The sequence below is a fragment of the Maylandia zebra genome, linkage group LG6 (assembly GCF_041146795.1).
Source record: "Maylandia zebra isolate NMK-2024a linkage group LG6, Mzebra_GT3a, whole genome shotgun sequence".
In the NCBI taxonomy this organism is placed as follows: Eukaryota; Metazoa; Chordata; class Actinopteri; order Cichliformes; family Cichlidae; genus Maylandia; species Maylandia zebra.
Genome location: NC_135172.1, coordinates 16,633,425 through 16,645,545, shown reverse-complemented (window position 1 = coordinate 16,645,545; position 12,121 = coordinate 16,633,425). Strand labels below are relative to the sequence as shown.

The 12,121-nt window shown below is 40.5% G+C and overlaps 2 protein-coding genes and 1 long non-coding RNA gene across 3 annotated transcripts; 2 read left to right on the top strand and 1 right to left on the bottom strand.

The window, feature by feature from the left end:
* Window positions 1-2,406: 2,406 nt before the first annotated feature.
* LOC143418981 (uncharacterized) lies at window positions 2,407-11,050 on the bottom strand. Its single transcript, XR_013098927.1, has 4 exons — window positions 10,912-11,050; window positions 10,655-10,779; window positions 7,420-7,489; window positions 2,407-2,876 (listed from the first exon to the last, which is right to left on the bottom strand). It is a non-coding gene; the product is annotated as an uncharacterized LOC143418981 (long non-coding RNA).
* LOC101463793 (toll-like receptor 2 type-2) lies at window positions 4,517-7,627 on the top strand. The gene is made up of 2 exons (XM_014410858.4): window positions 4,517-4,578; window positions 5,136-7,627. The coding sequence occupies exon 2, from the start codon at window positions 5,155-5,157 to the stop codon at window positions 7,516-7,518; it is 2,364 nt and encodes a 787-aa protein (XP_014266344.3). The 5' UTR covers window positions 4,517-4,578; window positions 5,136-5,154; the 3' UTR covers window positions 7,519-7,627.
* On the top strand, window positions 10,476-11,533 carry percc1 (proline and glutamate rich with coiled coil 1). The gene is made up of 2 exons (XM_076884765.1): window positions 10,476-10,568; window positions 10,658-11,533. The coding sequence occupies exon 2, from the start codon at window positions 10,672-10,674 to the stop codon at window positions 11,521-11,523; it is 852 nt and encodes a 283-aa protein (XP_076740880.1). The 5' UTR covers window positions 10,476-10,568; window positions 10,658-10,671; the 3' UTR covers window positions 11,524-11,533.
* Window positions 11,534-12,121: the final 588 nt, after the last annotated feature.

Sequence of the window (12,121 nt, the reverse complement as noted above, 5' to 3'; positions counted from 1 at the left end):
ACCGCATTAATGCGGTTATGGCATTAACATAATTTAAACAAGATTAACGCTGACAGCACTAACAGAAACACATTTTTCTCCTGTCATATAGGAACAGTTTTTCGAGAAGAGCTGGAGGACCAGACGCACATGTTTCTAGTGCTCCTGGAGAGACTTAGAGAAGATCAGGATATCATCTAGATACACAAACACAAAGTGATTATTGAAATCTCGTAGCACATCGTTGATCGGGGCCTGAAACACTGCAGGGGCATTGGTCAAACAAATTGGCATAACCAGATACTCAAAATGTCCAAAAGGGTGTTGAATGTTGTTCTCCATTCGTCTCCTACCTTAATTCTGACCAGGTGATGATAAGTGTTACAGACTTCCAGTTTAGTAAAGATAGTCTCACCTTGAAGCAGTTCAAAAGCAGTTGTGAGGAGAGGTAGGGCATACTTGGTCCCTGCGTACACTTTCACAGTCAAAACAAAAGTTAAGAACGAGTGTTTTGTCTTTTTTTTTCCATGAAGGAAAATCCAGCACCAAAGGGAGACAAAGATGGGTGGATTATGCCACCTGTGAGGGAATCTTAGCAGCCGAGGTAGAGCAGTCCTGGGGGCTGGCTGGGCATAGGTGGAGCAACCCTGCAGGCCAGCCAGGTGGCAGAATATATGTTCTCAATTTAGCTGATTTAGCTGAATCACAGAATTTAGCGATTCCAATTCCATTATTAACATCAATTATCGATTCAATTTCTTATCGATTCTCGTATGGACCTTCATCGCATTCTCATTGGCTCCACTTCAAGAGTGACCACCATCACTTTAACATGCTAAGCAGCGTATCACAGGCATTACAGTAATGCAAATGAATTGCATGCTGCATATATTTCCTCTTTTGTTGTGATCAATGTTGGGGTTGTTACTCAAAAAAGTAATTATTACACATATTATACACCAGACTTTTCTTAAAAAGTAACAATAGCCACCCCAGTCACTACCTAACACACTCAACATGTCACGGCATTTTCAGTTTCTTGTGTTTTGGTATTTTTCTGTATTATGATTTATGGTTTGATTCTTTAGCTGTGCTGTTTTGATTATTCTTCTAGGTTTAGTTCAGTGTCAAGTTTGCGTCTTTGTGATTTGTTTCTCGTTTCCTGTTTTATTTTGTTAGTCTCAGTCCTATGTCAGTGTATTCAGGTTTACTTCCCCCTGTCTCGTTAGCCCTAATTTCTCCCAGCTGTGTCTCCCTCCTGTTTCCTATTCCCTGATTACTCCACTGTGTATATAAGCCCTGTGTTTTCCTTTGTTCTCTGTTGCGTCGTTAATGTTTCCTACCCTCAGTAAGCTGTGTGTTTGTCTTGTACTCCTGTTTAGTTTCTCTGTTCAGAGCTTTGTGTTATTTTTGTGAGTTTTATTTATGAGGAGATTTTTCCAGCAGTAAAGCTGCATTTTGAGTTCCAGTCCCGTCTTTGAGAGTCCTGCATTTCAGGTCCTTTTTTCCTGCCTGCCACACAGCCTATCATGACACAGCATGCTCGTACTAGTGATGGCCAAATGAAGCTTTCCGAAGCACTGAAGCTTGTATTGAAAAACGGTTCATTACTCGAAGCTTTTCAACACAGTCCTCTCCGGTGACATCTGGTGGTGAAAATTTTGAAGAGCAGCTTGAATCTGCAAAATAAAACGGACTGCTCAATTATCACTGCTCACTCAAGAGTGGAGTTCTCTCTGATATTGGGCCACCGTTCCGTTGCTTTGAACATGTAATTGGTTTTGTTTTCTCGATTGGGGGCTGAAAAAAATGTAATGCGTATTTGCGTAATACATTTTGATCAATAAACTTTCCCTATTTAAACATGCACTATGGTGTGGCCTTTCTTTGCTCATAACTCCTTGATGTTGGTAAATACAATAAGTGAGCAATATATATAATATACATATGAGAATGCACAGCACATTATGGAGTATGCCCCTGCTGTGAAGTCCTGCCTCCATCTACTTGTCGTTTAATCACTGGACAGCTGGACAGGTTCATACAAAATATTAGATTAGGCCAATTCCTATACATATTTTTGACCTAGGGGTGGGATTGATTGTGAACTGGAAAGGGAAAATGCTTAGGGAGCTGAGTACGGCTGCATCGTCACTGATTTGTAGAATCATTTTGATTCGATACAGGATCCGATTCAATTTGATTGGAATCTGGAAAGTTTTGCCTCAGTCAGAAATATTACAAGTCTGATCATTTAACAGTATATATCCATAATTTCGTATCTATTAAAAGAAAGCTGACACATGTGAGACTTAATTAGAGATGTAAACAGAGAGTTATGAAACCTGCAGCTGCAGAAGCCAGCGAAAAAAAAAGAGGCAAACACAGCGCGGACCCGACGACACACCAAAATCTGATTCTGACGCGTCGGGTCCGCGCTCTGTGTTTACGTTTGTATGCAGAATCCGTAAACCTGCTCCCAGTTACTGTTTTAGCTGCATGGTGTTTGACGACATGTTGTGAGGTTTAACCTGAGATGCTGGCGTTTCAGGCATAATAACGTTAATTTACAAATCGACACGGGATTTTAATGAATCAATATCACTTTATTCAATTTAGCATGGATTGTAATCAGAAAAGCGATAATCAAAACCCACCCCTAATCAAGAACTTGCAAAGTAAAAACATGATCAATGTCAGGTAGCCCTTTTGTTATTTACATTTAAAAAGAGGATTAGTGTTACTGTGCGCTGGCTGAGTCTGTTTCTTTTCTTAGAAATAGTTTCTCCTGCCCTGGAGAAAATCCACTTGCATGGAACAGAAGAGGCTGTGGAGTGCAGGAACTACACTGCAAGTTGGTAGATATGCAGGTATTCCTGGGTCCTGCAGACTATCACCTAAAAACAATAAACAAAATGATTTTCTAAACTGTGTAGCAATGTAATGTACGTATAGTGTCAAATACATTTTTGTAGTCTTCATTAGCTTTAATTCACATGGAAGTGTTCCTAAAGTCATATGCTGTAATGATATTTCCATTATGAAAACATGATTTTGGACATTTCAAGTTTTTCACTTCGGCAGATAAAATGAATTGAGCAAAATCAACTCAAAATATTTCCACACGCCAGAACGTCCTCTCTTCCTCGCTGGCTCCATATCTGTCAGTGGAATGATCACCTCGTCGCTATCTGTCACCATCAACACACTCCACGAATCCCGTGGATGATTCACTTCCTTATATCCGTTTGAATCAGGTACCGAAGCAGTTACGTGCGTAATGAAGCTTCGGACGTCACTGGTCACGTGACTTTTGCCAAACGAAGCAAGCCTCGACACAGTGCTTCTGAACCAGTGTGTTGTTTTTTTCGACACACGCTCCGGAGCGTCAGCTTCAAGCGGGCCATCACTACTTTGTGTTATTTTTGTGAGTTTTATTTATGAGGAGATTTTTCCAGCAGTAAAGCTGCATTTTGAGTTCCAGTCCCGTCTTTGAGAGTCCTGCATTTCAGGTCCTTTTTTCCTGCCTGCCACACAGCCTATCATGACACAGCATGCTCGTACAAAGCTTTTTATTATAATTAACAGAGTTGATATTTGGTTTCCCCTGCAGTGAAGCCATAGACCGCACCTCCGCCAGAGTAATAAAGTACATTGCTTAATAACTCCCAGGAGAAAGTAATTAGTTATTCTACTCATTACATTACTTTCATGTTACTCTGTAAAATAACCTCAACCACACTGTCTCATAATGAGCATTTAACATTATAAATCTCGAGGTTGCAGTCCTACACACCAACACAAATCCCTGCGCTAATGACGGCAAACATATGATCTTTCTCTCAGTATTTAGGTGTGAAAACAAAGCTCACAGCACAAAGAAAAGATGAAAACCAGCACAAAGACACTTTTGAGTGATTCTACTTTAGACACACAAACAGGCAGAAAAGGAGCCTGCAGTGTGACTGCTCATCCCTGCTTTTGCTACCTGTTGAAGTGCAAAGCTTGACTGCTAGGCTGGGGTCAGCGTTCACTCAGCTAACGTCACAAACTGAAAGCAGCTAATTGCAGCACAAATGCGACCGTCAAATAACTGTAACCGTTCAACGGAGGGAGTTTCTTGTTTTGTTTTTTCCTCCAGTCAGACAAAACAAGTGCAGACAAGTACAGCCACACTCTTCAATAGCGTACACACCCATTCTCACACGGCATGGAATTAATCTTTTAGGATTTAAACTTAAATGCACCTTTTCTTTTTTTTTGCTTTACTTTTTGAATATTTAACAAAAAACATTTTTGTTGGGCGTTTGAAGGCACATGTATTTTATTCAAATAACATATAGAGGAAGCTTTCTACAGACAACTGAACAGTAAAACCAGAGAAACCATTTATCCTATTCTTATCCCAAAGCCCTGCAGACAAACTGCCACTCTGTTTCTGTATCACCACTTCCTAATATGGCAGGATGTATGCCAGACATGGGGAAATAGTTAAGCCACAACCAATATAAGTGGCACAGGACACTTCAGAAGTTGTTCTGAATGTTCAGAAGAAGTGTAAGACATTTCAACTGTGACCAAGACGGGACATTTATGAAGGTATTTTCTCATTATTTTGTTCTGTGCAGGCATAAAGCTGTTAAGCTTGTTTTTTTGACCAGAGAATTTATTATGTTTTAATGATATGTTGAAAAACTAAATATAACATCAGTAACATTAAATTTGAATGCATTTTCAAGAACATTTTCCAATTCCATTTTTAAATTCTTTGTTTATATGCAATTAAAGACACACATGATTTTCCTACTTCAGTGAAACATTCTGAACTCTATAACAATCAAGACAAATTCCACACTATGAAAAGCAAGTCAAGTGTCAACTATTAGACAATTATTTAAAGATTGTAGATTATATTGTGTACATTGTGTTATTGTGATGATTTACTGGCATACGCGTATATAATACTGTTCTTTTATTCCTCTGAAAAGTAAGAATTTGTGTTTGTGTGAATTTGGTTCAGACGTTTGTGGTCCCTGATGTCTTTTCTGCAGACGCGTCTTTCTTAATGATCACTCGACTGCTGCCAGTGGGTCAAACTGTAATTTCCCCACCTGAAAGAAAAGCTCTGAGTTTGATTTTGTGTTTGTGTTTTGCAGGCACTCAGGAGAAAAAGTCATGAAGTTTCTCGTGTTTGTCCTGTTAGTATCTCAGTGCTCGGCGCTCACCAGTCAACAGTGTCACCACTGTGAACAAACATCCTGCGACTGCTCGAGCCAAAACCTTCGAGAAGTCCCTGCAGCCGCTTCAAAACTCATCACTGAGCTCGATCTCTCTTTAAACGCACTGGAGACGATAACGAAAGATGACTTTCTTTCATATGCCGCTTTGAGGGCTTTGTTCGTGAATAACAACAGGATCAAAACCATCCATGAAGACACATTTCACCCACTGACTCATTTGGAGAAACTGGACTTGTCCTCAAACCAGTTGGAGACTTTGTCTTCTGGTTGGTTTCAGAACCTGACTTCTCTCCACTACTTGAATCTTTTGGGAAACAAATATTCAACACTTGGTCAGGGAAACCTTTTCCTGCCACTGAGGAGCTTGAAGACCCTCCATTTTGGAGGACCTTTCCTTCAGTCTGTCAGTAAAAGGGATTTTTCTGGCCTTTTTGGTCTTGAGGAACTTGTTTTTGAAGGAAATCATCTGCAAGTGTTTAACAGAGGGAGTCTGAGACAAATTGGACCCATTAGCCATGTAACACTTAGTCTCAATGGAGTATTTCACAGAGATTTAGCAGTAGTACGAGCTATATTGTTAGACGTTGTTCATCCAAACACAACAGTGACATTCACTGACACACAGTTTAACAAAAGTTTGCAAATGTTCCCACTTCACGTGGCCATCGAGCGTGGTGCTACAGGTCTTAGTTTCAAAAATGTGAACATGTCTGTGTCAGCTTGTGTACAACTTGTGAATATTTTGTCGGGCTCTGATCTGACTTTTTTTGCCATTGAAGATTCTCACATCTTCAAAAATGAAGAGGAAGTCCGTCTGTATCACATAAGCCTAAACAGCTTGGATGTCATCGTCTTCAAAAACATTGATATTCATTCATTCTACAGATTTCCTGCCCTGAATTTCTTAAACAGTATGATGAAACCAGTAAGAAGGACATCTATGATAAACACTATGTTGTTTGCCATTCCTTGTCAATCCATTATTCATTTCACAAACCTGGAGGTTTTGGACATCAGTGACAACATAATCGGAGATTTGGCACATATGGAAATGATGTGTTATGGAAAGGAGGATGTCCTTCTAAATCTCCGCACACTCAACATCAGCAAAAATATTTTGTCTTCAATCAACAGCAAACTCTTCACTAGACTAGAAAAGCTGGAAAACCTCGACATGAGTAGAAACTCATTTGACAGCATGCCTTCGACTTGTTCCTGGCCAGCAAGTCTCAAGTTCTTAAACCTTTCGTCAACTTCTCTTCCTGAGGTGACATCCTGCCTACCACAGAGCCTACAGATCCTTGATTTATCCAGAAATAAACTGACTGTCTTTAGCATTGAGTTGCCGCTTCTCAAAGAGCTGTACATCTCTGGCAACAAGCTTGGAAATCTCCCAGATGGGCATTTATATGTCAGCCTCGCAGTTCTCTCCATTCAAGACAACAACTTGGCCAAATTCAGCAGTAAAAACCTGCATGATTACCAGAGCCTGAGGGTCCTGGAAGCTGCTGGCAACCCTTACGTCTGTTCATGTGACTTTGTAGGTTTCGTGACAAATGACTTGATGAACCACAAAACTGTAGTTAGACATGACTTAAAGTCTTACATCTGTGACTCTCCCGATGCAGTGAGGGGGGAGAGAGTGTCAGACGTGAAGCTGTCAGTGTTTGAGTGCCACACAGCTTTAGCGATTTCTTTGCTCTGCTTAGGCATCCTGGTGCTGTGTGTGCTCATTGTAGGTCTGTGTTATAAGTTCAGCGTTGTGTGGTACATGAAGATGACCTGGGCATGGCTAAAAGCAAAGAGAAAGCCAAAGTTGAAGAAGGGAGTGCTCCAGTACGATGCCTTTGTGTCCTACAGTGAAATGGACTCCGGCTGGGTGGAGGCGCATCTGATCCCGGCCCTGGAGCAGTCGGAACCGCCCCTCCGACTCTGCCTCCACAAGAGAGACTTTGTTCCCGGAGGATGGATCGTAGACAACATCATGGACGCTATAGAGAAGAGTCACAGAACGCTCTTCGTCCTCTCCCAGAACTTTGTCAGAAGCGAGTGGTGCAAGTACGAGCTTGACTACACCCATTTTAGATTGTTTGATCAAAACGATGACGCAGTTGTGCTGATTCTACTGGAGCCCATTGACAAAAATAACATCCCCAAAAAGTTCATCAGGCTGCGGAAAGTGATGAACTCCAGGACGTACCTGGAGTGGCCTGATGATGAAGATCAGATCCCAGCGTTCTGGCAAAGTCTGAGAACAGCGATCGAAACACCTGAAATTGACGATACAAACAATCTATAAAAGCATTTATAGTTAGAAATATTAAAATGAGTGTACATTCAAATTATGTTTTCTGAGTGCTACAATGTCAGTGATTTTATGCTATGAATACAGTGTAACATACTACTTTTATCTTTTAGTATCTTATTTTAACAAAATTAATATGAAAAGTTATGATCTAATTTTTTTTAAGTCGAATGTAATTTAGTAAATCTTTTTTAATAATTCCATTTTCTCAGCTGACTCACTTCAATTTAATTCCTTTTAATTTACAGGACAGGAGATTGTATACTTATAATGTTGCAGTTTAAAAAAATACCTGCATTTGCATTTCTGAAATCCTCTGATTTAATTTCATCCAGTTATTGTGCCAATTGTGTTTGAAATGAAATGTAAATTCTTCCTGCAAATATGCTTTTCTCTATATTTTATAACAGTAGATTTATTTTCTATATGAATGTATGCACACAAACCATGTACATACATGGATATACACATGTAGGTTTACATAATAAGTAAAGTGAGATAGTCAGTAGTCTTTTACTGGTCATAATTGTTTTATACAGGTCATTCCTACTATTCAGTTTGAAGGTAGTAAAGTTTTAAAAACAAAAAGAGGCAGATTTTCAATGATTTTTTGATTTTATCTGAAAGACGATTTATTAAACTGTTACAGAAACAAACTCACAAAGCCCACAACATTATTCTATAACAATTTTGCCCAAATTCTCCTCCCTGTTATAGGACAATCTCATCTCTGTGTCTAAATGTTCAATGTACAGTCAGTCTTATATTTTTGTAAATATGAAAGGGAAAAATGTCCCTGACTTTGCTCAAATATAGTTTTCAGAGTGTGATAAACAAGTATTTTCAAAGAAAAAGATTTATTTTGATATTTGATGTAATTTTAATTCATGTCTTTGAGATTAAAAAGAACTTTTATTAAAATGTAATCACATTTTTTAAATTATTCCATTCTGTTCATTTTCTCCCTTCAATTAACAGCAAAGATATGTATAATATTTTTTTATTTTATTTAGTTAATTTTAAAATAACACAGGTAAAACGGGGTGCACAGAGGAGAAACAGTGGACAGGATATGACATCACGTCCCAGTCATTCTTAATTCACCGTTTTATCAAAGGTTTGCATGTTTCTAACATCTATTAATTAAAAATGGAAAAATAATAACTTTTTAAAAACATTACTACTGAACTTCTTTAAATTTCCTTTTTACATGAACACCTGTAGCTTTTGAGTTTGTTACCAAAGGCCATACGTATAAGCAAGTAAAGATTTTATGATGACTTCATTTTTATTTATCATAACTAAATATTAAAGAATGACAACTGACGATAATTGCCATTTATCTTGTACAAACATCTATTGTATGTATGTCATAGAAAGTGGTCTAAAATCTTTAGTTTGCATGTGTGCTTTTTATAATGAATATAACATGTTAGACAAATCACAAAGTTACTGTGTTTGTTTTGCGTGTCTATGTGCTTGTGTGCCTAAAAGCGTGTGTAATTCTTTGTCAGCCTCTTGAGAGCTGACATATTGCTGCTATTGATCTTTAGCCCTAAAATCAACACAGAAGCCTGGATACTGATGACAGGCAGACCAGGGGAGTCAGGGTGTCCTGATAACACACACACACACACACATTAAATAATGCTCTACATGCACATATAAACAGAAGCAAGACACGTATATACAATGTTACAGTGCAAACCAGGTCAAATTGGCCTTAATCTGTGAGACAACTGCAATTATTGTGCAGTTTTCTGTGAAGAGTGTATTTCCTTTTTGATTTCAAAAATTCAAGTTTCAGTTTAAACTTTATCTGTAAGTACCAACTTAGAGCATATTGCAAAACTTAATTTTTGTTGTCTTTGTTTTTCTCTTTGTGTTTTTAAAGGAGTCTTGTTCTGAAGCAGTACCAGCCTGGTTCATAGACACAGACTAAGCCGAAGTCAATAATCAGTAACAATCTCCACTGATTAAAGCTTTTAGTCCAAGACTAGCCTTAATCCATGTCTGGGGAACTAATGATGCATGAGTTAAGTTTTAAGTTAGAAAAGCACATGGGTTTATGTTGGTAGCTTTTTGGAAAAACAGCACTGAAAACAAACCTACTTTTGTCTTTGTGGCCATTATTTTAGGTCTATGTCAAACCGAGAGGCTGAACGGCATTTTATGGACTTCACAATTGGTGGTGCAGGTCTTTAAAACGTTACTTTAAAACTATGTGATATGACATCTGGTATCTGAATATCTATTTTAAAATCTTTTTGAATGAATAAGCTCAGGAGGCCAAATCCCGACACAAACCAGGGAAGTTGTAAATCATAGAAAGATGGTGCAACACCGTAGAGTTTGTAGTTTTTGTATATTGACAATAAATGATAAAGTATCTCCTCCCTGTCAGCTTTAATTGGTTGAGTGGTTTTATACCATGAGATGCTAACAGCTAACCTGCTTATCAGTTTATTCCTTGAGGGCACTCTGATTTTCTCTGTTTTACCCTCCAAGTCAACCAGCGGCCGATGGCGCGTTACTTGGGTGCTTTAAAGAATATTACACTGTGTCGTTCGTTAGGGAGAGTGTGTCTGGCCAGCCTGTGTGTTAGCCTGCTGTCGTAGGGGGCATGTGGTGGGCTGATGGGGGTTCAAAGTGTTCCCCTTTAAAAGTCAAAACAGCATGTGATTTGATTTCATGCTCTTTTATCCTTTAACTAGCCTGATAACAGGGACGGAAAAAGGCAATGATGTGTTTGTGTCCGCGTCTGGATAACAAATCTCCATCATCCCCTAGCAGAGGGTCCATTAGCTTCGGCCCCCCTCCCCGGTTGCCCAGTGATAAAGTAAACAATGTGTGTTTGACCAATCCCGCGCGCAAATATTTGTCCTGGAAGCTGCCTCATCCGACGCCAGTCACACACACGCCTACTGGCGTGTGCGGAGGTATATATACAGGGCCGGTCCTGGAGGGCACATCGAGCAAATCCATCAGTGACCCAGGCCAGACCTTTATTCTTGGACAGACACTAAACCTGGCAGCTAGGTAAGGTAAGGAAACTCAATATAAGCGTTTTATCCTTTTTTTGTTATTCCCAATCAAGTTCTTACTGTCCCTCTTTCTTCATTCATCTCACCAGGATTAGAAGCCGACATGGCTGCAGGTGTCATCAGGAACTTTCTCATCCAGGCTCCGACTCCGGCCTACTTCCCCATGATTTTTCAGCATTCTCCGTGTAAGGACGGTGCCTACGAGAAGACGCTGCCAGAGAAGCCAGAGGAGAGAGAAGACGAAGAAGAGAGACAGGCAGATGAAGACGAGGAGGACGAAGAATCTGAGGCTCAGGAGGAAGAGGAAGAAGGTTTGGAGGAGGTTTTCTTAAACCCCGCTCACCATGCTCTGGATGTGACCAAGCAGCTGCTGAGGTTCGCCGACATCATCAGTCGCGATGTGCAGCGCTATTTCGGTCGCTGCTCCGGTGACCGAGAGGCGTGCGACATCTACAGCGACTCCATCTCCATCACCACCAGTGGGCGTCTGCGTTACTATGACGACCTGATGAGAATAGCGAGAGGAAGTCCTGAGATGCAGGAGAACAGCTTCAGGGCCTGTCCTGAAGAGCAGAGAGCCGCGGCTGCAAAAGGCAACAGCAGTGGGCTGGGGCCCCTGGCTGAACTGTTTGACCTCAGGGCCCCGAGCAAGGGCCGAGGCCAACCGATGATCAAACGGCACCTGCCTCTCAGTTTCTGGACCGAGCCGATCCACAGCTGCCCTCTGGTCACTCTGAGTAACACGCTTGACATCGCACACAGGACCGGCGCCTCGCCTTCGCAGGACCTCACACGCACGGACGAGAACGCGCACATGCACTATAACGTCCCAGCGCAGCACGACATGCACACCCTCGACAGCGCTCAGCCAGACTTCAGCGACCTGTTGGCAAACTGGGATCCAAACCCGGAGCTCACTCACACGCTGACGGAGAACACAAACATGCAGCACTGATCACGCCACCCTCAGCCTGGGACTGAAAAGACTCCACTTATGATCCTTTTACAAATACAGTTTTCTGCAGTTTGAAAGGGTCGGGACAAAGAACCTGCCATCTGAGCAGAGTGAGATTTAGTTTAATAAAAAAATGTACCAGGACCCACTGTGTCCTCTACTACTGTAACATAATCGGATGTGAAACTGTTACGCTTTATTTCTGTTGCATAACATTTTGTAGAGCTGCTGTTGATATTTTATAAAATAGATTCATTAACATGAGTGTTGACTCTTTGTTGCTGTTATTTACTCCCTAATTCACAGTTTGGATTTTGTCAAATATGGCTGTGTTGGGTTGAAAAATTACGTTTTTCTGAATAAATCCATCATCGTTTTGGTCATGCAGTCATGGAGCTGTTAAAAAAAGAAGTTTAACTTCTTGTTCTGCCACATGGTTGCACAGGTGCACTCCAGGACGCTGTAACATCCCTGCTGTGTGTGGCTACAGCATTGGGTTACAGGTGTAAAGAAAACACTACTCACCACACCCATCATTTATCTCACGGTATCTCTATTGTACATAGAAGCTGTCCAAGGTTAAACAGACGGGCAGCAA

Excerpts from the sequence above, each read along its gene's own strand:
- percc1 (XM_076884765.1), top strand. The coding sequence starts at position 10,672 with ATGGCTGCAGGTGTCATCAGGAACTTTCTCATCCAGGCTCCGACTCCG.
- LOC101463793 (XM_014410858.4), top strand. The coding sequence starts at position 5,155 with ATGAAGTTTCTCGTGTTTGTCCTGTTAGTATCTCAGTGCTCGGCGCTC.